Source organism: Vicugna pacos, chromosome 1 (assembly GCF_048564905.1).
Source record: "Vicugna pacos chromosome 1, VicPac4, whole genome shotgun sequence".
NCBI lineage: Eukaryota > Metazoa > Chordata > Mammalia > Artiodactyla > Camelidae > Vicugna > Vicugna pacos.
Window position 1 is genome coordinate 49579792 of NC_132987.1, and position 22961 is coordinate 49602752.

At 39.0% G+C, this 22961-nt stretch overlaps 1 protein-coding gene across 21 annotated transcripts in view; it reads right to left on the reverse strand.

Moving 5' to 3' along the window:
• PEX5L (peroxisomal biogenesis factor 5 like) overlaps positions 1–22961 on the reverse strand; it is a 622944-nt gene that overhangs the window by 56586 nt on the left and 543397 nt on the right. For 17 of the 21 annotated variants that reach the window (XM_072961590.1, XM_072961582.1, XM_072961619.1 and 14 more), the window contains 4 exons: positions 16138–16332; positions 13011–13137; positions 11447–11543; positions 2327–2422 (listed from right to left, as the gene is read on the reverse strand). In XM_072961590.1, coding sequence (XP_072817691.1) covers positions 2327–2422; positions 11447–11543; positions 13011–13137; positions 16138–16332 — 515 coding nt within the window. The remainder of the gene's footprint in view (positions 1–2326; positions 2423–11446; positions 11544–13010; positions 13138–16137; positions 16333–22961) is intronic. The other 4 variants (XM_072961661.1, XM_072961657.1, XM_006210627.4 and 1 more) reach the window with 1 other exon arrangement.

Here is a 22961-nt window from a genome sequence, read left to right on the forward strand (position 1 = left end):
TTTATCATGAGCCTAGTGAAATACAGTCTCGCCCCAACCTTGTGCCTTTTTTCTCCACACTGTTCACACCTTCTGGTCAGCATCAACCTTCCTCATTCCTTAAGGAAGCTACTCAGTTCTGGGCTTCTAGTTGAGCAAATTTGCTTACCAGTTTCTATCTACTGAAAATTCTTACTTATTATTCACTTTACCCGAAGCTATAAACTTATAGCATTTTTAGTATATAAGAAATCCAAGCCCCTCATCTTAGCATGAAGAAACTAGTAGAGGGAGCAAGTGATTTGTCCAGTTGGTCATCTGGTCCAGGCCATTGTTAGACAGCTACTCAAAGCTGGCTCATTTCTTTATTTCTAGTACGGAGTTCAGCAGCCAGCACGTGTAGACAGCCAGTAATGTTTGCTGAATGACTGCCTGAAAAAACGTATAGCCTTTTAGGATTTTGTAGCTGGAGGGGACCATAGAGGTGTGGAAAATGAGACTCATGTTGGTTAATAAGATGTTCTTTAGTTATTAGTGACAGGTTGGAATAACAACTCAGGTCTCCTAACTCCCAGGAGAGACAAGGAGAAGCCAGGAGAAAAAAAGGCTTTCTGGGGTGAGATGGGTGTCATGTAAAGAGATTCAACTCATTCTGCCTTGTTCTGGGAGGGTGAAGCCAGGGATAAGCAACGCTGGTAGTGGCTAGGGGGCCAATTTCAGGGAAGAGCTTTTTAATAGTTAAGATTGTCCAAAACCGAAATAGGTTTTCTTGAAAAGAAGTGAGTTGCCCCTAATTGGAAGTGTTCAAGTAGAAACAGGTGTGTTTGAATAAATAACTTGTCAATTATGTTTGAAAAGAAAAAAAAATTGTTTTGTGTATCTGGTGGAGACAGATGGCTTCTAAGGTCTCTACCAGAACTAAGATTAAGTGATTTTATGAATATATACGGATAGATAGAAGGAAAATTTCCCTTGTTGTTTATTTCTTTGTAATTGTCTTTTGAGTGTGAACCCACTGTCTCTTCATTATAAATGGGACCAGATAAATTCTAAAGTCTTTACTGCCCTAAGATCCTATAGTTCTAAATACTCTTCTTTTTAGTGCTAATTCAGTGTGTATGCACCGTAGGAGTTCAAAAGATACATTTAAATTTGCTCTTAAGTCTGGAAAAACTACACTTTAAAGATAAACTGAGCTGCAGGCTCCATGCAGTTGAATAATTTGAACTCAGCTGGTCTCAATCAAATCAGTTGATCACATTCAAGAACCCTAAATGTGCATTAACTATTTTTTAAACAAACAAAAAGTTAAAATTAGAAGAAATTTGGGTGGGTTGCATTGTGATGAGATAAAAGTGTTATTGGGTTTCTGAATGATAAGAAATTTGGCTGGAGTTATTTCCTAGAATATAAAGAATACTTTTAATTGCAAATATGATTTAATTGCACTTCAAGTATGGAGTTACTGAAAGATTGCCCACAGTACAATAATTCATCCAAATTCTAGTCTTCAGACACATAAATGAACCCTATTACAGAAATACTTTCAATTTTCAAGATTTCATATCAGTAATAGAAATGGAGGTTCCGACAAGTTCATACTTGGGTTTGGGGAAAAGCTCCACTCTCAAACAGCAAACTAGCAAAGCTCCGGTGAGAATCAGAGGGCGTCTGTGACGCATTCTGTGATTCTAACCAGGAAGCAAAGGGATACAAACAGCAAAGGATGCTGTTTTTTTGGCTTCCCTTTTTCCTTTCTTTCTTTCTCTCTCTCTGTAGAAGGCTAAATAAGGACGTTAATATTCAAATTAAGTATTTCATTTGACTTATCAACATTGTTATTGTTTTGGACACTCCTAACAGTAAAAAATTATGGCTCAAGTTGAGATGAGCTATCCATTGCTTAGACTTTCTCAGCCCTGCCGTTTTCCCCACCCACTCAGGAAAATGTATAATACTTCAGGCGCATCAAGACCTTCTAGATTTCAGACATTGTGCTAGATGCCACAGAGATAAAAACATCAGGCATGAACCTTGGCCTCACAGAAGCACAGTAAATACAGAGCACAGGTTCATGACGGAACCCAGACAAGGCTCAGAGTTCTTTCTGACCCAAGACTCCAGACAGCCGCTGCTCAGCTACCACAGAATTGGCATAAAAGGTAACACCTATTAGTCACTCCTGTGGGAAGTCAAAAGTTTTCTAGTAACAGGTTTCATTCTAACAATCATAGTTACGGTTATTTCATGTCTAAAAAGCAAGACCCATTTCACAGTATCCTGCTGAAGTCTGAGTTTTTCTGAATTCCACTCTCAGAAACATGAAACACAAAAACAAACAAGTTACCTCCACTGCTGCTTTTGCCCTTTCAAATTCCTCTTCTAAGGAGTGGTTTCTGGAAAGCAAAGCGCTTCCCCAACGCTGTTCTTTGGTCAGTCGAGCCTGAAATAAACCAAACATGTGGTGTTATAGTTTTGGAATCACGTAATACAAAAATGCAAATATTTTTCCTTTTCCCATAGTCCCCTAGAGTTTAAGAACCTGCAACTGATGTCATTTTTGTAGTACTTTGCAAGCATGACGTTGCCCAAACGGGAAAGACGCCAAAACGTGTACGAGTCCCGGAACAGTGGGGCTCAGCTCTGGTCCTATTAAAACCAACGCCTAGGCTCAACCTCCCAAAGATCTTACTTCTCATTGGTCTTCGTTCTAGGCGTTGCTATTTTAGTTAAGTCTCCCCATGTGATGCTAATATGCAGCTAGGAAGGAGAATCTCCGTTAGCGGGCTGGGCATAGAAGCTGTCTGAGCTTTCAGCTTGTTAGGAGGACCAGCCTCACGTGAAACTGTGAAAGCTGCAGAGATGGACGGCAGCTGCCAGGTCTTTCTCCTTAGAAACACAGCAGGGCATCCTGCTGAATTCCCTTTCCTTGGCCTCCCCTCTTTTGGCGCACACCTGCCTCATGTCCTGTGTCCTCAGGACGCTGCTCTCTGCTAAATATTAAAATCACTTAGATAAAATCTCGTCTGGTAACACCAACTGCTTTTTCACAATTAACAGGTAATGTGATACAGAACTTGGCTAAATGCAGATATTTCCAGAAGATTCCCCCATAAGGGGTTTGCTGAAATTAAAAGAAAATTATTACTTTTTAATTCCACAATGAATACATTCTTTTTGAAAAAAATTAATCATGAAGAAAGTGTAATGCTAGACCTTTTTTCTTTGAAGTAACATATATTTGCACACCCGTAGATAGAATATTGCAATGTGTTTCAAAAATTCTTTTTAAACACAACTGGTATGCTATTCTGTGGCTTACTTTTTTCTACTCAACAATGTATCCTGCAGTCTCCACACTTCATTCATGTAGCTCTACCTCAGTCTTTCCTCAAGATTTCCTAGTAAGTATATACTGTACTTTGATCAGAATTCTCCCCATGAGAATTATCCCCATGTTTCTGATTTTTCGCCACCTAATTGCTTGTTTTCTTGTCTATCTTGCTCTGCTGTGGGATCCACATGGGTAGGGTTTTTGTGTGGTAACTTCTCAAACAGAGCCCAGGGCCTGACAAGAGATGTATGCCCGAGGACGCTGAGGCCAGGCCTTGGGGAGGAGGAGGGGAGAGGCTTGCAGCGAAGTCTCCCTGCCCCTTTCACTGCGGGGCAGGGTGGCTCCTTAGCCGATGTGGCAGATTGCTGTTATGCAGGGATATTCAACCTCCGCTTCTACAGGAATTACTTGAACAGGCCTGGGTCCCAACCCAGACCAATGAAATAATCTGTGAAGCTGGGGTACCCGGGCATTAAATGTTTGAAAAGCTCCTGTGGCGATTTTGAAAAGCAGTCATGTTTGAAAATCACTGTTCTATAGCAAAACATGGCTCGTCACCCAGCACTTACCATCTATGCTGCTCAGCTGTTTCTCAGTCTTTCTCCACCATCACTGGTCCTAAAGAGGAACCCCTCCCCCCGACCTTTTATGATTACACAGGAGTAAAACCAGGGCTCACTACATACCAGATGTTGCTCCAAGCCCTTTACTTACTATAATTCATGCCTTTTCAACGACCTGAGGTAGGTATTACCATAAACTCCATGACATTGAAGCACAGAGAGATCAATTAACTTGCCCCAAGTCTCTCAGCTAGTAAGTGGTAGGGCTGGTGCTTTGGGGCCGGGCTCATAACCACTGCCCTATAGTGCCTCTCACAGGAGGCTGTGCTCAACTGAACATCATAGAAGATGCAAAATGGAGAAAAGCTGTCCCTTGGAGGTTCATGCATGGTTGAGGGAGTCAGCCAAGAAGCCTTCAAGACGACTGTGGACTGAAAATAATAATGAAGTAATTATTAGGAAAACTTTTGAGCATAAACGATAGTCAGACTGTATTTTGCTTTAATGAATGTGGAAGGTTAATCTATTGGAACATTAATTCATGTTTTTTCCTCCTTGATGTATTCCCTGCCATATCCCTGGTATCTCCTGCAAAGAACAGGTGCTCCATAAATAATCAGTAAATATTTGTTGCAAATAATGCTGCTGGGAATATATGAGTGAATGAATTAAAGGCATTTCTCTCCCCAACTCCCAGAAGGAAGCTCTGTGTTCTCAGTCAAGGTCTCCCGACCAGTCCAGAGGCTAAGGAGGGTTTAGAGGAGATTGAGCGGGATTTGTCTTTCTGCCTGTGCCTGGAGTAGCAGAGTTCTGTGCCAGCAAGCCCTGGTTTTGGGGGGTGGGTAACGGACCTTTTTCTAATCCAGACAATCAAGACAGGGAGGGGGAGGGAATCTCCAAAAACATAAGCGAGATTGATCATCATGGGTCCCAGAGGTTAAGATGTGAACATGTCTTCTGGGGAGCCCCCATTCAGCCTACTGCCATCCTCATCTGACACTCTTGGGTGACTATTTTTGATCAACAAATATAAAGGTGCAGACGATTTATAACCTTTTAGAATTTATAGCTTGTTAGGGTGTTACAGCCTGGTAGAGAAGCTAACCTCAAAAATAATATGACTTTATTGTCTTGTTGAAAGTTAATCAATCTTGTATCTAACTTGGTAAACTTATTTTGGCATTTCTTTCCAACTGGCTACATAAATCTCTGTTCCTTAATCCTTTGCTCTTGCCTTCCTGCTGGTTCCTTCATTAATGAAATAAGCAAACAAATACATTTTAAAAATGTGGACATGTGGTAAGAAATATACTTCGTGCATTTATAAAATAATGTCATGAATGACATTAGGAGAAGAAAGAATGCACTAATATTTTTGTCCCAAGCCACTTCCTTTTATTAGAGGCACTTTTCAGCAGTGAAATACGATGTCTTTCCTGTGAAGCCTGACCTAACAGGACTCCGTTACTGTCACTGGCTTCCTTTCATTAATGTTTCATGACCCAAGTGGATTATGAATCACAGGATGCAAAAGTCACCATATATCAGGAAGAAGTGGAAATCTCTCTCTCAGGAGTCTAGACTAGTTTGTATTCTCTTTACCACTTAAAACTGCAAGTGTAAATAGAATCTCACTGTGAAAATGAAATTTTATTTTGATAGCACAATTACTATTTAGGTAAGTGCTATTTTCTACATTGTTAGAAAAGCCTTATGTTATTACTAATTCAAATCTTATTGAGCTCACATTTTAAAGCCATTTACTTTGCCCAAGGAAGCATAAAATAAAAGTTATAAAATATAAGCAGATACTGAATGTAAACAGAGGCAGTTTTCAAGCTGAGAGCAGTATACATCTAAAGGTTCTGAAACTTTTTAGCAACGCAGCAGTGTGCCCAGCATGCTGATGTAGGACTGAGAATGAAATACAGATTATAGCACATAGTGAAGAGCAGCCTTCCTTTCAAATAACTTTTTTTTTTACATCCAATTTCTTTACAGGCAAAACTGTAATACGGGAAAACAAATAAGTAATGCTTATAAACTGCAGACATTTCTTAGTATTTAACTAGAGGAATGATAAGCAAGACAATTACACCCATAAACTTGAGTTGCAGCTATTTTGGTGGCACAATGGCTGTCCCAGCAGTTCGCAAGCTTTCGTTCACACTGGAATCACCTGGAGGTCTTGCTCGAGCACAATTTGCAGGATCCACCCCCTGGGTTTCTGAGTCAGCAGGTGTGGGGTGGGGTCGTGGAATCATCATTTCTAACAAGTTTCCAGGTGACGCTGACACCGCTGTCTAGGGACAAAACACGCCCTGGGAACTTCCGATACTGCCATTGTGGGCATGTAGGTGGAACTCTGGAGTTCACAAATATACTCTGACGTAGGCATTTCTTTTCTTCTTTGTATGATTTTTAAAAATGCTCCGCAGTTAACAGCAACTTCCTGGAAGTGCCCTGGCTTTAAAAACAGCATTTTAATTGGTTTAAGCTAATTGGATTTTAGGGAATTACACTCTCCAGAGAAGAAAGCATTTAATTCCTCCAGCTGTTGATTGCACTGGATGATCGGCATTAGGTGAAGGAAAGAAAAAAGCATGAAATAATTCTAAAAATAATGTTTCCTCTCTTTATTCAAAATTATGATTGTGATCAAAATAATGATTTGCATGTTACTGTGTTTGTGGTTGTCCTGGCATAATTTTGTTGGCTAACCTCTGTATCAGTCATTCATAGCTTCTCATACAATTGCCTTTACATTATTGCTAGAGATGTTCCACCAAAACACATTTTTAAAAAACCCAGCATCTTTCCAAAAGAAACTGAAGGAGAAAAGGGATCTGTTTAACCTAGAAAAGAAAAATATAACAACTAGCAGACCTGACACAACAGTCATTAAAGGCTTAATCTCTGAAGTCAGACTGCATGGGGCCAAATCCTGGTTTACCACTAACTACTAACTGGTGACCCTGGACAAATTACTTAATCTCAATAACTCTCAGTAGTTTCATCTGCAAAGGGCATAGTCACTCATGGAGCCCACAGAAGAACTGAGCGCAATAGTTCATATAAACACACACACGAAATGCTCAGTACAGAGTAAGTGCTCAGTAAAACTGGCTTTGTTATGATCATTTTTCTGGTTAGTGCTTATCAAATGTACTTTGGACATTCATTAAAAAAATCTGTGGTTGGAGTGCTTTTGTTTAGTGGTTGATGGAGACTAGCTGGACTCTTATGCTAGTATAGATCGTTTAAACACTTGCTTTATTGAGATGGTCAGGATGTTTTTTCTTAATCAGTCAACAGACATTTATCACTGAAAGCACACAAAAAGGCTGCACCTGGAGCAAGAGCAAATTCCTAGAACTTTGTGCAAAGGCAGGCAGCACATGGTTCCCATCTCCACCCAACTATGAAATTCTGTTATGAAACATCAAGGCGAATCAGGGCTGATTTTTAAAAAAGATAGACAGTCTATTATCATGCATAACTAAAAATTATTTTCAAACTAGCTTCAAAATGATAAAATTTTGTCCTTTCATTTTTCCTTCCCTTTAATTAACCATTAGCCTTTACTTTCAATTTTTTTTAACGTGACATTTTGTTTCTTCTTTTTGTTAGCATCTTTATTTTTTTTCATTTTAAGAAGTATTTGTTGAGTACCTAGAATGTGCAGATTTCCTATTATGCAGAAGTGATCTTCAGATTTCTTTCCTTCCTTTTTGCCTTCTCTCTGCCTTCTTTGCTTTGTTCCTTCCTTCCTTCCTTCCATCTTCCCTTGTTTCCTTCCTCACTGGTGGCTCACATGAATGGCCAGGAGGGGAGAAGGGATGTTGATGTGGCTCCTGTACTGTCTTCCAAACAGCAAAGTGATATTTATAGTGTCCTATCTAATTGTTTCTATTAGACATAAAGGTCTTCATACCTCCTATAATCTTATCTCATCTTTCTAGCTTTTCCACTGCCTCACTTGTGGCTTGATGGACAGTGGACATTCAACCTCATTTTTTGAACTGAAATGGAAGCCATCAGCATTTCTAAGAGTAAGAGGTTGAGAATGAATTTGGGAGGAGAGGCACAAACGGTGTGTATGGCCTCAGATCAGATGACAACCCTAATTCATCTTGCAGTTTCCAGAAGAAAGTGATAGCCTTGAATATCACTTAACTCATATTAACCATATAAACTTAAGCAATAATCAGGGCTTGCAGTGAGAAGGGAAATGGATGGTTTGTGAGTTCTCTCAGGTGGATAAACTCGATGTGGCTGATAGGAGGTGATGTGTGATGAAGAACAAGGGCTTTAGAAGCTGATGGGTGTGGTTTGAGGGCTGGCTCCTCCTCTCCATCTTAGCTGCGTCATCTTGAGAAAACTAGCTCTGTCTTCTAAGATGCATTTCTCATCTGAGAAATGCAGATAATATTAATTGCCAAGATTGCCGTAAACATTTCAAATAATATATTAGAAGTATCTCATATTACTATCAATGTGCATTTACCTTACTCATTTTTTACATGACGTTTACATTTACATTACTTTTATATTACTCCTTTAGAAATTTAGAAAACACATTTGCACTTTTATCTTAAAGTTTAAATTGTTCTGGTTTGGGGTACTGCCAACTGGATGGAATTATGACTATGCAGAAGGAAGCATTTGCTGTGCCAAAGTTAGCCACATCAGAGAGTTACATGATTGTGCCTTGGTATCTGGGGAGCCTGGCTGATGAACTGACTCCTGAAGTCCAGCCTAGGTTGGGAAGAGCCTGTGTTGGCACTGTCCCTACAGTGTCCAGACTTGAAAAAGAAATGCTTGAACCATCACTCTCCAGCAGAAACTGGATTCTTTTTCTTTTGCCTCACCACTAACTCACTGAAAAAGCTAATTTTATATCATTACCTTCTGTGTTTTTCCTCAGTTCTTCAAATGTTTTCTAATTTTTCAGATTGCGTGATTTCTTTAAACAATTAACTCCAGGGAATACTAAGTACACAGTTTGCATAATGTCAAGAAAATTTATTCTTAAATCTACAGAGATTATATAATTTATTATAATCTTCTGCCACTCTGATTAGTGTATTCAAAACACTGTTTGAAGGAGACTCGTTTATGTTTTTCTTTTTCCCTATCTTGCAAAGAAAACAAGCTAACATGAGAATTCTTCCTATTGTAAGCTTTCAGTTCTCTTTGTGATTCTGAAATATGATTTTTAAGCAAGGCTTGTAAATAGCTCCTCACTGGTTTAACTAAAATAATTTACATTAGCTTGAGAGAAAAGACATATCCTTGATTTTCCTGTGAACCAATTGAGTGATGGTGGAACAGTAACAAATTTTGATGAGCTGAAATTGTTTACCTGAATAGTTTGCAAGTTGAAATGTTACATCACCTCAGCATCTTATTTATGTAAAGAGAGCATATATTTAAAAGCAGTATGCTTCTAACAGTAAAAACATCTTTCTGCCCTTTATTACTAACAGATGAATCAGTCTAGTCTCTTGCTGCTCCAATGGAGTGACTTCGTATCTTAGATGATTAAATCCCAAATTCATGAAATTTTCCTAATTTAACCACAGGCTGGAATTAAAACTTGGAGATTATAAATTTCCTTAGTTCAGGCAAATCTTGATAAGTAAACATGCAGTGTTTTTAAAAAAACCAATTTAAGGGATAAATTCTTTACAAATAATTGGTAACCCTCTAAAAGGATTCACTACATTTTATCTAGACAGAGAACTATCACAGGGCACTTTACGTGATGTTTTGGAGGACAATGTTGGGAATCTCATACAAATTTTCTGAAGCACATTGTGTCTGCTTAAAGGCACACCAGTGGGTAAGTGGAAGGAGGATGTGGTGGGATGAAATCAGACAACCAGCGGAAAAGTAGCAGTCATCGGAATAATAAGATAAATGCATTGTGGGTCTCCACGGCAACTGAGGACCCCGGCTGCTCCTCCGCCCCTCCAGCTCCGTGTGCAACAGCCAAGTCTCCCCCTGCTGCAGGAACAAGCGTTCTATGGCTCCATTAAATCGTTTCAAGGATTCCAGTTTATGAAACAGTACCGATTACTTTAGCTGAGTCTAAATCTCTAATGCACTTATCAAGAAATGTTTCTCTAATAAATGTTACCAATTTACTTTGAAAAATATACATGTAGAATGAACACAGAGGAAGAAAATACATTTTCATGCTACATTAACAATTCATTAAGCTTCCCAGGGTTATTTGCTCTGGCAGTCAGTGGATTTGTTTTCCAGCAGAGTCCTAGGAGCGGTGATTGCCCACCTTTCTCTTGCAGAGGGTGAGGTGTAGGGGAGGGTACTGTTAATGGCCTAGAAAGATTTCCAGAGGTCTTCCATTTCCTCATCATTTCCTCTCTCTCTGTGTCTTGCTTCTCTCTGCCACTTCTTAAACTGTAGGTACATTGACAATTTTCTTAATCTCACTGTGCCTTAGTTTCCCCTTTTATAAAATGGGGAAATTTATAAAAAATTATTTATTACCCCATAAATAAACTTACCTTACAGAGTCATTTGTCAGGATCAAGCAAGCTAATTAATATGTACTGGAGGGCTTCTCACAGCACTCACTAATATTTGCTATTATCAGAGTTAAGCCTTTACTTCATCTCAGACACTACACCTCCCCTCTTAGTTTCAATATCTTATCTAGTAAACTCAAGAAAATCTCTCTTGCTCATTTCATCCCACTTATTTGCCAACTATATGGTAGATGCATGAATGTGGACACATTTCTTAAGAGATCTTTACGGTTTTAGATCAAGGCTGTACCCTTGTAAAGTGTTTGAGCAAATAAAAAGATTGAGACTCACTTGGGCCTTCCTGGCACAGCCCTCACCATAGGTGGTAACTAGTTACAGACAAGACAGTTACACTGGAGTCAAGGGTCAAGTAGTGGACAGATGGGTCTGGTTCACACCCTACTTCTGCCAGTGATTAGTCGGGTGCCCCAGAAAAGGATTTTGACTTCACCAAGATTCTTCAAAGACCTTTAAAGTGAGGCTAATACTAATTCACAGGATGACTTAAGTATTAGATGTAACATATGAAAAGCACATAGTAAAGTCCCTAATACTTAGTGGGTCCTCTCAAATGTCTCTCTTAGTCTTACCATGACAGCTAGTACTATAATTACTTATTCCTTAGCATTCATGTTCCTGATGTGTACGTACCTTGGTCTGCAGAGCATAAATGTGATGAGTGCTCAAGACATAATTTCCTTCTATTTGGGTCTGTTATATAAATAGTGCTAACAGTGCAGTAGAACAGATTTTGTATTGAAAAATAATGGAACAGTAGGTGGTATAACAAGGAAAAAGTGCTAGGTACAAAGTGACTTCAGTGACACATTTTCCAGCCAAATCTATCTTTCTCTCTATCTATCTGAGTCATCAGTTTAAGCATCGAGACAGATGCTGAGTGAGAAAGTACATGAAATACAAAATACAGAAGAAATACTTCAACCTTTTCTGTGAAAATTTAAATAAAATGTTTATGATTATAAAAGACAGGTACATTGAGGAGTTGGTTTTGTTACCTGTGTTGGAGGCACTAATTCCAGCTCCGAAGCCGACTCAGAGTTCAAGGTGCTTTTCCCACCACTCAGTTCTGGTTGAGATCTGTGCTCTGAGGACCTATAAGGGACACATGAAGGAGAGTCATGTACGTCGACAAGCAAATTCAGCTAGAAACCCAGCCAAGAAACTCGGCGAATTTGGATCACTGAGAACCATGGTCACAAAGCTCTCATCAGACTTTTGATGAAAAAGATAACATATATTTCTGTTATAATGATCATGTTTGGAATTTAAGTGGAATTCAAGGCTGCAGTGTGCTAGGTGTTATTGTCTTTGGTTTAGAATTCAGTTCAGTTATGCGTAAAAAGTAAATAAATGCAATGCCATTTTTGTTATTGAAAGTTCTGCTTCATTAAAAAAGTAATTCTGGGGGAGCAGGGAGCTTTCTCATAAAGTGCCTCAGTGAGATTTGATCTTTATATAGAATTTGGGATGTCATAATAAATGGAGATGTGTGAGGGGCAACAGGAAACTGAAACATGCCGTCCCTTAGGAAGCTTTAAAAACATCGTTAAAATTCAAGTGGCTAGTTTTTCTCATGGGCACGCATGGATTATTCTTTTTTTGTGGGGGCAGGGGGAGGTAATTAGGTTTGTACTTATTTATTTAAAGGAGGTACTGAGGATTGAACCCAAGACTAAGCATGTACTCTACCGCTGAGCTCTACCCTCCTCTCCATGGATTCTTCTTAATTAGTGCATTATCTGACAGTGATGATTAAGAAAGTCAGAAAAGATTATGTGTAGCCAGAAACATTTAACTACCATTCATACAATACATTGAATACACACACATATGTAAACATACATGTGCACCTGTTTTAATTGGTCACCCAGTTACATATTTAGAAAATTATCAACAAAGATGGAACAAATACTGAATTTTGAATTATGAATCTACCAAAATCCTAACTGGCTGAATTTTTAGCAATTCAGATGAAATAATTTAGTTTTAGAAGCCACAAAAATTAACATTGATAAATAGGGGGTTATAAATGGCAACAAGAATCTGGACTGACTGAGTTCATTGGCTATTTCAGTGTTAGAGTACATGATGCATAAATGACTATTTTCTTTTTTTTTCAGTTTTTAAGAATTTTTATCCATTTAAAAATTTTAAAAATATTTTATGTAAGTTTTAAAGGTTATAGTTCATTTATAGCTATTACAAAATATTGGCTATCATCCTTGTGTTGTACAATGCATCCTTGTAGTCTGTCTTACACCCAACAGTTAGTACCTCCCACTCCCTCACCCCCCATATTGCTCCTCCCCTCCTCTCCCCACTGGTAACTATTCTGTTCTCTGTATCTGTGAGTCTGCTTTATTTTTTGGTTATATTCACTAATTTGTTGTATTTTTTAGATTCCACATATAAGTGATACCATACAGTATTTGTCTTTCTCTGCCTGACTAATGCACTTTTATGGCCCTCCAAGTCCATTCATGTTACTGCAAATGGCAAAATTTCATTCTTTTTTATGGTTGAAATAAATAACTATTTTCTGATATTAAAATATCTTACCATAAAAGTTCTTTTGACCCAGTTCTAGATGAGCAGGATTTTCTCTCTGTCATGGGATGCCCCTTGCCATTTCGATCTCCATGAAACTTAACATCATCCCATTTTTCCAGTTGTGTTTGAATGTCTGCTAAGTATACAGGAAGGGGACGAAGAGGGGGGAACAGGGGGAGAATACAAGGTGTACAGAGAAGAAAAGAGATTGATTAAGACCAAGAAGTCTCATACAAGTGAACTTTACTTAACCAATGCTCTCAAACCCCAAGACCAAAGTTTGCATGAAAGTAATTAAAATGCTTGCAGCTAAATAAATGAGATCTATTAAGAGAAATTAGATTGTTTTTACAGTTAAACAATCCAGTTTTTTTAAACTGAATTTATCTCAAGAGGTATGTGCATTCTGCATTCTGTGTATGAGCGCATGGGGTCAGGTTGATAATGGGCTAACAGCTAAGGAGGCGGCTTTGAGATACTTCTGGCACATTTCTAGAAAGAGATTTTGTTGAACAGAATGAATATCATTGTTAAAAGGAAGTGGGAAGAAACTGGAACACTTTTCACAGTTTTTGTTATAGACTACTTAATTTTTCACCAAAGAAGGGAATTTATAATGGAAATAGAGAGAAAGGAGGTGACAGAGAAAGCTGAGGGTTGCGAGAGCCGTTTTCTCCCTGTGGCTCTGTTCTTACAGATAAAGAACCTGGCTGGGCTCTCTCTCATTAACAGGTGTGTGACTGTGAACAATCCACTTAAACAACCTTGGGGGTCAATTTTTTCATCTATAAAAAGCTAGGTTTGCCGTCAGTGCCCTCCAAAGACCTTTAAATAAGAATTTGTTTGACTTCTTCACAGGACATTTTCTCAAAAGCAGAGAAGTGAAAATTTTACTTACATGTTTACTGTATTGTAATGTATTTAACAGTATATCCTATGCACATGTATAAATTTCATTGATTGAAATGGAATAAACGTAGAACTCATGGATGGCGAGGAAGTGTCGGAGATAGTTTTAAGGTTTTCCTCCAAAGAGAGGTCTCCAAGAGGGGCATGGCAGAGGAGAGGGGAGCCTGTGTGAGCAGCTGGTTTGCACAACGTGCTGGTTCTCTTCCCTTCTCCACCATCCACCCCAGGTTGAGCTCATCTACATCCATGACTGTGAAATCATGGATGTCCCATTCCCAGGCTCTGACTTTCCAATCTCCATGTCCTGCTCAGTTCTCTTTCCTGAGTTCTGGACGTACACTTCTAACAGTTCATTGGACATCTCCACAGAGAAGTCCCACGATCTCCTAAAATACGACAGGTTCGAAACTGAACTCAGCAATTTCTACCTTGACTTCCTCCTCCCCACCTTTCCCTGCTGTATCCTCATCACAGAGTTTGACACATTCTATTTGTCTTCCTGGCTGGCACACATACATCTACTCAGTCCACAAATCCTGTTTCATTTTATTTTATTTTTTGAATCTGTCTCCTTCTCACTATCCCTTCTGCCACTATCTTAGATGCCTGAATTGGTCTCCCTGATTCCGTGCCTTTCTCTACACACCCACCAGAGAAAAATTTTTCTAAAATAGAACCTGCTGATGTCACTTCTCCAAGCAAAACCCCTTTAAACCTTGCCCTCACCTCAAACTTAAGGATATGGCATCCAAGAACTTCCATTATCTGACCCCTGGTGACTCTCAGCCTGATTTCCCACTTCTCTCCATGCTTGACTATGATGCCAACACTTGCACTGACTTGAAAAGACATCTGTCAGTGTTTGTGTGTGCATCCCTTTCTCTTCTACACCAGGAACGCCATGCCCCTTCCTCCTCACCTCTCTCGGATCCATATTTCCTTATCTGGCAAATTCTTACTCACCCTCCAAGACTCTGCTCACATAGCAGCTTCTATAAGACACCTACAACCTCCTGGCTGGGTCAGGGGCTCTATGAAGGTGCTCATGTACTAACTAACTTGGGCTTTTCTTTATTACTGTACACAGGACATATTTTATTACAGTCATTTAATAATTTTTTCTATCTCTCCTCTAGACTGTAAACTTAATAAGGGGCAGAGAGCTTATATTATTTATCTTTGTATTTCCAGCACATAGTATGGAACATAGTAGTTTTTTAGAGAAATATTTACTGAACAAATGAATAAATGAATTCATGACCATCTAACATGTATATATCACAGTGCTAAGTGATTTTACATATATATATGTATATATATATATATACACACACACACACATATATATATATATATATATATTCCTTTAACCTTCAGAACTTTGTGGATAAAAGTTACTAGTATGCTCATTTTATGGCTACTTCCTCATGCACATATGTATACCCATACCCACCAGTCAGTCACAGCCTGGAGAGATACACATTCCCCTTGGTTTTCCGAAAGATCTGCCACTGTTCTCCTAAGAAAGGAGAGCTTAATTTGACTGGTTCCATGAGCTGAGGTTAAGGCCTCCTTTCTCAGGAAGATGTGCAATGGAGAGAAGTATGGGCTTTGATGTTAGTTAGAGTGAGGCTCCAATTCTAGCTCTTCCTCATACTAACTGAGTCTTGGGCAAGTTATTTAAATTTGAAAATTTGGTTCCTCACTCGTTTTAAAGTGTTGTGATGAATTAATGGGCTCATATATGTAAATCATGTAACACAGTTCTGGATATTGTAAGCCATCAATAAATGGTAGCTCTTATTACTGTGTTGGATGTATCCCCATGCATGTTACATGTGGCTGTCTCGTCTGGCTGTTCCTGGAACTTGGGTTAGCATTTCCTCTTTCTCTCTCTCTAGACTCTCTTCTCTCTAGACTGAATGCTCCTAGAGAACAAGATTCATGTCTTATTTTTACTGTAACTCCAGTGCCTAGTTTGGTGCCTGCCATTATCAAAAACTCAATACACATGGGTCAAGTAAGTGAATGAATAAATCCACACCAGTTCTGCAAAGTTGAACTCCCCAACTGCTCTTTAATCTAAGCACAAAGAAGTGTGTCCTGCCCAGTTTCTGATATAGAATTCATCTTTTGGATTGCTTTGCCCATGGTTTTAATGTCATTTGTAGAACTTCCTTGCATCAAGGCAAGGGTGAACAGCAGCAGACACAAGCTATCGCCTTACCTAAGTCTAAGGATGCCGTGTCCGAGCCTCGGAGAGCCTGACCTCTCTGCTCAGCGTCTGCACTGATGAGGTCAGATGCGTCGGTCTTTTTCTTGAGGGATGATGTTTTCGATGAGGCCTCCAACTTCTTGGCTTTGGTTTGGGTTTGAGAGACGGGTTCACTCAGGTCAAGGAGATCTAAGCCTGTGGTCAACACTATCAGAGATGGAAGAGGTTAAGATAAGCCCATTCACTGCTCTCAGATTGTTTTTTAAAAATAGGTCTCGGTTGGGTGCAGAAGGATTTTGTGTTTGTAGAGTAGGCGAGAAGCACCAAACTAAGTTAGCTCCCCACTGATTTATCAAGACAGTTTGTATTTAGACTGGGAACCTTGCTGGATGCTCTCCTTCAGCTGTCACATTACAAATTCGCAAAACAGGGCTTAGACCAGCCTCCCCAGTGATGAAGGTCTGAACAAAAGTAAAATGATAAAATTGAATATGAGTTTAGATACTATTTACTTTATGGCTTTGCTTTATTTATAAAGAGGCATATTTTAGAGGGCAGATTTTCTGGGGTAGCGCCTAACTGTCATATTCAGAGGGATGCTTGCAAGACAGTGAAGGCGAAGATTTGGTAAAGTTTCTAAGTGCCTTTGTGTTTTCACTTCAAACTACTGAGATATCCAGGGTATAAAGGAAGACTGTTAATCATCTTTTATTTAATTAAGCAGTTCAATCAGAAAACGGCTTGCTGTTTAGGCTCACACTAGAGAGGTATTTTACAATCCATAGTTGATGAATAGGTACACATGTTAAAACCTTTGCTGCTTAATATGCAAATTCAAATTTCAACGTAACAAACCATAAAATGGTTACCCTTTTACTTCCCAGCAGGTTGATTACATTGTGTTAAATACTCTAATGAAGGCAGAAATAATAATTTGTTCAAATGCAAACTAGGCAAATGAGAATTAAAAAGGCAAGCTCTGTAACTCTTCATTCTTTTTTCTCTTCAGTGCAAGTAACTGATGTTTGACTAGCTCATTGTGAGAAGTGGAAAATTCCAATTAGAAAGGGTCCCTCCAGCCCTCCTTCCGAGAGGCTGGCTTCTGAACTGGCCTGGTGGGCTTCTTGGCATAGGATCTCTTCACCTGGCTAGCTTAGGAAAGCGAACAAAGTGACAGGGACACTCCCTGTGCTAACCCTTCCCAGCACCGTCTACAACAGCTCCTCCTCCTCCTCTTTGATGTCTGGCTTTTCCTCTTGGTAGGGAGTGGATGGATTTTTGCTGACATCTCGATGCTCTTCCATCTACTGCCCCCTTGCATTCAAGGCTGGGGCAGGGCTTAACTGAGCTCACAGCAAGTATTTCTTTAGTACTGTACTGTCATCATGAGCTAACCAGTCCCATGGGATCCTTAGGATAGGATGTCAAGCTTTATTCTCAATAATCTTGCTTTCTGACTTCAATTACAAATCACAATGGTTTGAAGCTGATGGTGAAGTGGAAAGACCCGGCTCTACCACTGCTTAGCTATGTGGCTTCAAATGGGTTTCTTGACCTCTCTGAGTTTCAGTGTCCTCAGCTGAAAAATGCAGAATTAGTAGTCTGTCCTTTAGGTATGACATGAAGATTAAATGATCTAATTTGTAAGTCAAATGTGTAAAGTGCCAGCATATCATAGGTACTCAGTAAATATTTCTATTCTTTGGTGGCCAATTTGTGATGCTTTTCTTTCCTTTTCCTTTTTGTTGATCTCCTATTTTCCCTACTCTTCTCTATTTCAGGCAAGAATCAGGTCTACACACTGACAGAACAAAAAAACACCAGTGGTCCCACAGAAGATGCTATGAAGTAAATTTATTTAAAAAACACCCTGAAAGTGTCAGCTTATCTCACTTGAGTCTTCCTGAGGAAATGGGAGCCACTTTCCAACGAAAGATGCTCTGAACTATGAGGAGTGTTCTGTGGGAGCAAGTACTTGAATCTGGGGGGAAAGAAGTGGCTTTCAAGGCTCAGCTGCCTGGCTTGATGTCTAAAATCCAAGCACGGCAAGCAGCCAGGGTCAGCTAGGATGCCACACATTTCCTATCCTTTGAATATTTAAACAGAAATTTCTAGGCCACTATTACGTTGGCAGGAATTCTCAGCCTACCATGATTTCCTTACAATAGAGGCAAGGAAGTGGATGACAGTCTCTGGAATGCTGTATATGTCTTTTTACTAATTGTACAAACAATTAAGAATTAGTCACTAGCTCCTACACTTCTTTTAAAAGCAAATTATATAGGACTCGTCTGCTTGTATATAGAAGTACATTTGTTACAGAATAATAACTGATGAGCATTAATTTAACTCTGTATCTGCTTCTCACCATTCAGAATAAATGAATTACTAAAAGCCTGAATTGTGAATTCAAACTTGGCTCAGTAACAATCTTTCTCCTCCAAACGTCCTCAGCACTTCCTGCGTTTGTTCTGAGCTCTCTGTTCCTTTGTTCTTTTCCCAGCAAATGTGAAACAACTGCTTGGCAGGCACAAAAGGCCTTATTTGGTACCCAGTTGATGAAGGGGGTGGCTGGGAGGTGGAATGGCAACCTTGAAGCTGAGAGAGTCCCCGGGGAACACAATTTCAAAAGCATAGAAGGACGGGTGCAGCCTTTCACTTTCTTAAGAAAGATAAATCTCATTTTACCGTGTGTGTGCGTGTGTGTGTGTGTGTGGTGTGCACTTTAGTTAAGACAAAAATAAAGGGTTTCATTGTTGCACATGGGCTTCAAAGACAGCATACCTTGACACAGAAGAGGGCGTCTGCTCTACTGATTTTCTGAACCCAATTTTAAAGATGCTCTTAGGCACATGAAGCTTTGTGTTTCAGAATTTGTGTTTCGATTTAAGATAATCACCTGTTATAGTGGATGTGAAATGGTGTGTATACATGTGTGTGTGTGTGTGAGAGAGAGAGAGAGAGAGAGAGAAGGAAACAGAGCAACCTGAAGATGCTATGCTATTGGCTTTGGAGGTAGAAGAAAGGGCCATAAACCAAGGAATTCCAGGTACTATCTAGAGGCTAGAAAAGGCACGGAAATGAATTCTCCTTTAGAGCCTCCAGGAGGAATGCAGCCCTCTTGACATCTTGATTTAAGACAGCTGACCTCCAGAATTGTAGGATAATAGATTTGTGTTTTTCTAAGCCACTAGATTTGTGGCAATTTGTTACAGCAGCAATAGGCAACTAATACAGCTGGTAGGCCAGCATCCACACCGGACTCACGGTCCCACCACCCGCAAGCCTGTGCCCTTCACCACTCCTCTCTAGACTTTATCTGAACTTGGAGGGAATGTGCTGATACTATTGATGTGACTTTGATTATTTTTTGTTTAGCTACCAATTATTTGCCAGTTTGGGTAGTCTGAGGCATAATTTAAATAGTTGGTGCTCTCAGAAACTTATTTTTGGTAACCGAATTCCATTGGGTGGAATTTCCTGAAGCTAGAAGATGAAATATGTTATGTAAGTATTTGTTTCCATCTGTCTCAAGGACACTTGATTGAAGATCACAGCCTATTAATCTGGAAGCCTCCACACAGCAATGAAGATGTTTATGAATACTGCATTACTTGGGCTTTGGGAGGTGAGGCTGCTTAGAACAGTTAGGATACAATGGCACCTATGATGAAGCCCTGATTTAATATTTTAATGGTAATGCTATTAATATCACTATAGTATAATGAGCCTCAGATTTTTAGTGACTTTCTCTAAAGGAATAAATCTACAAGGAGTGGTCAGAGAGAACAGACCATGGGACAGCCCTGACCAGGGTAGTCACAGAATGTGCCACCCAATTTGTAAGCTACCCTGGCATTCCAGAAAACATGGAATTCTTTTAAAAAATTTTTTAAACTGAAGTATAGTTTGGAATTCTTTAATATAGTGCTTACAAAGCAAACTCCTTTAGGAAACATTTTGCCAGTGATGTCAAATAGATAAACTGAACTTAAATAATTCAACCAACTTTTGCCTTTTAATTGGAATATGTAATTAAGGCTAATTCCCAGATTTCTAAGTTCTCTCAAGAGGCATGCCATTGGGTTCACGACTACTTGGGCTTCATAAAAATGTATTTGGAATTAAATGTATTTGTATTACACTAATTTTGCAGTTAGGTGGCTATAATGGGATTGTGAACTTTGTTAAGGGTAGCTTTTCCTTCATATAGGGGTCTCTTTGACAGGTATACAGGTCCCACACCAATAATACCAATATATTATTCTTTTTTAAAGCATGAAAAATATTTCTTCTAAAGTAACTGCCACCTAATAGCTCAAGACTATGGATAATTTTTTTAGATTATGTAGATTGATAAATGCAAACCAAGAACCCCCTATTCTTGCTCTTTAGAAAAGAGTCTTTCCTGTACTTTGAAATATATTAGATTTTTTTGAAGACTATAGACCAAGAAGTCATTATTGCAAGTTTTATAGTAATTACTTGTCCTATAATATAATCAGTATCTTAAAAACAGCTACTTTCTAGTTACTTTCAGAGCATTTACTATATGCATCAGTATATAATATATATTTATTTGCCATTAAAAATCAAGGATATTAGCGATGATCTTGGCCTACTTACCGTCTAGGGATACAGCTTGAGAGGGCCAAGGAATTAGTTACCTATCTAGATTACTGATGAACTAAAGATAATTTAAAATGTTAAAGGCAAAAAAATTGGAAAATATCCTGATTTGATCAGCTTGAAGTTATCATCATTGGATGACCAAAGTTAATCTTTAATTTAGAAACAAACAGAAAGTAAAAAAGATAACTGAAATACTTAAGAAGAAAATTACAATTTAGAGCTTCTATGAGGTAGGAGATTGGTAAGTTCTTTCAGGGTCAGTAGAGAAAAAAACCTGTCATTTGACTGACCTTTGGAAGAGACAATTATCTTGTTTATTTTGTGTTAATTTATATAAGAACTATATTCTTTATATATTTAAGAAGTTGTCAAGATGGTGGCACACTGGTTTATTTCTTCACTGGAAGAAGATGCCAAGTATAAAAACCTCTCATCTTGATACAAGGTTCTTCAAATTTCTACTTGATTGACTTGGTACAACCTGAAGCAGGTTTTCCCCCATACTTAATCCAGGATTGTTTACTATCCATTCCTTGAGTGTAACGACATATATAATGCTTGGGATATAATAGCCACTTAATGTTCAATGACTGTCCTAATTGCTCAATGTAATTTCATACTGTTCTATAAAATGATGATGTTCCATTTAAAATTACTATTTAGTAAAAATTTGGACAGAAAATGATAACTGTATCTTTTGCTCAGAAACCTTAGCTATAAAATTATTGGACCATATCAGGATTCTTTTCAAGGTGTTTGTATGCTGAAAATTTTTCTGTTTAAAAACGTGAAATAATGTGAATTATGTTGCATACTGAGATGTAAATTATGGGCTTGTAATGATTTTTAAAAAGAACTATAATCCTTAGGGATTACCAAAATATAGTGTGCCTTGAAATAAGTTTTCAAGATTAAAAAACACACTATCTAGAGTCTTCCTTAAGGATAAAAATCTGTGTGACTCAGATGCACTGAATGCTGAGGTCGAGAAATCAAAAACCCACAGTATCAACATACCATTTTTCCTGATGTCTTACTTTGGATGGTGTTATGGATTGAATTGTGTTCCCCCAAAACTCATATGTTCATATGTTGAAGTCTTAACCTCTAGTACCTCAGAATGTAGCTTGATTTGGAAATAAGGCTGTAGGAGATGTAATTAGTTAAGATGAGTCAGACAAGGTGGGCCCCTAATCAGTGGGACTGGTGTCCCTATCAAAAGAGGAATCTGGACACAGAGACCGAGGCACGTACTGAGAGACAAGCACCCAGTGAGAATGTCCTGTGGCAACAGAGTTATGCTGCCACAAGCCGAGAAACTACCAGAAACCAGGGGAGAGGCCTGGAACAGATCCTTCCCAACCGCCTTCAGATGGAGCACGGTCCTACTGACACCTTGATTTTGGACTTCTAGCTTCTAGAATTGTGAGACATCAATCTCTATTGTTTAGTGCACTCAGTGTGTGGGATTTTGTCATGGTGGCCCTAGGAAACTAACACAGGAGACAATACTGTAGGCAGTGTGATCACAAGAAATTACACATTCTTTTGATTTTTCCCCCTCCAATATTTCACAGGCCTCTCCTTCATATGTTAGAAAAATCAAGGTGAAGAGCAGCTTTTGAGTCGGATATTGTGTTGCTCTCTCTGGTGGGCCCTTCCTATGTGACTCAGATTTAGCAGCAGAGGACGCTGGAATCCAGATCTGAGAATTAGGCTTGGCAGCTTTTTCCTAGAATAGTGGGAAGTTCTCAGTGTGTCCCATGCTCATGGATTTTCCGGCAATTAGAGACACAGGGCTCCTCTGTATTTTTCTGGGGGGAGCTCAGTTTTGGAGGGGTGGTCTCCAGTTTCATAAAGAAGGAGGATGGATCTGACCTGATAGTATCTGAACTTGTTTAATGTCCTGCCTAAAATGTACCAAGTACATTTTTATTGGCTTGATTACTCAAAGTGATAACTGAATTTGGAAAATGATTACTTTGGTGTGTTAGAAAGAAAGTTAATGCGTTTGGAAAGGGAAGTGTTGGGTGTACAGTTTTCACCCGATATCTCACAGTAATGGTAACGTCTGTTAGAGCTTACATGGGCTTAAGCGCTTACATAAATTGCTTCATTTAATCTTCCCAAGTAACCTACGAGATATAGATCTTACTGTTATTAGACAGATGAGGAAATAGACTTAGTTAAGAAACTTGCCCAAG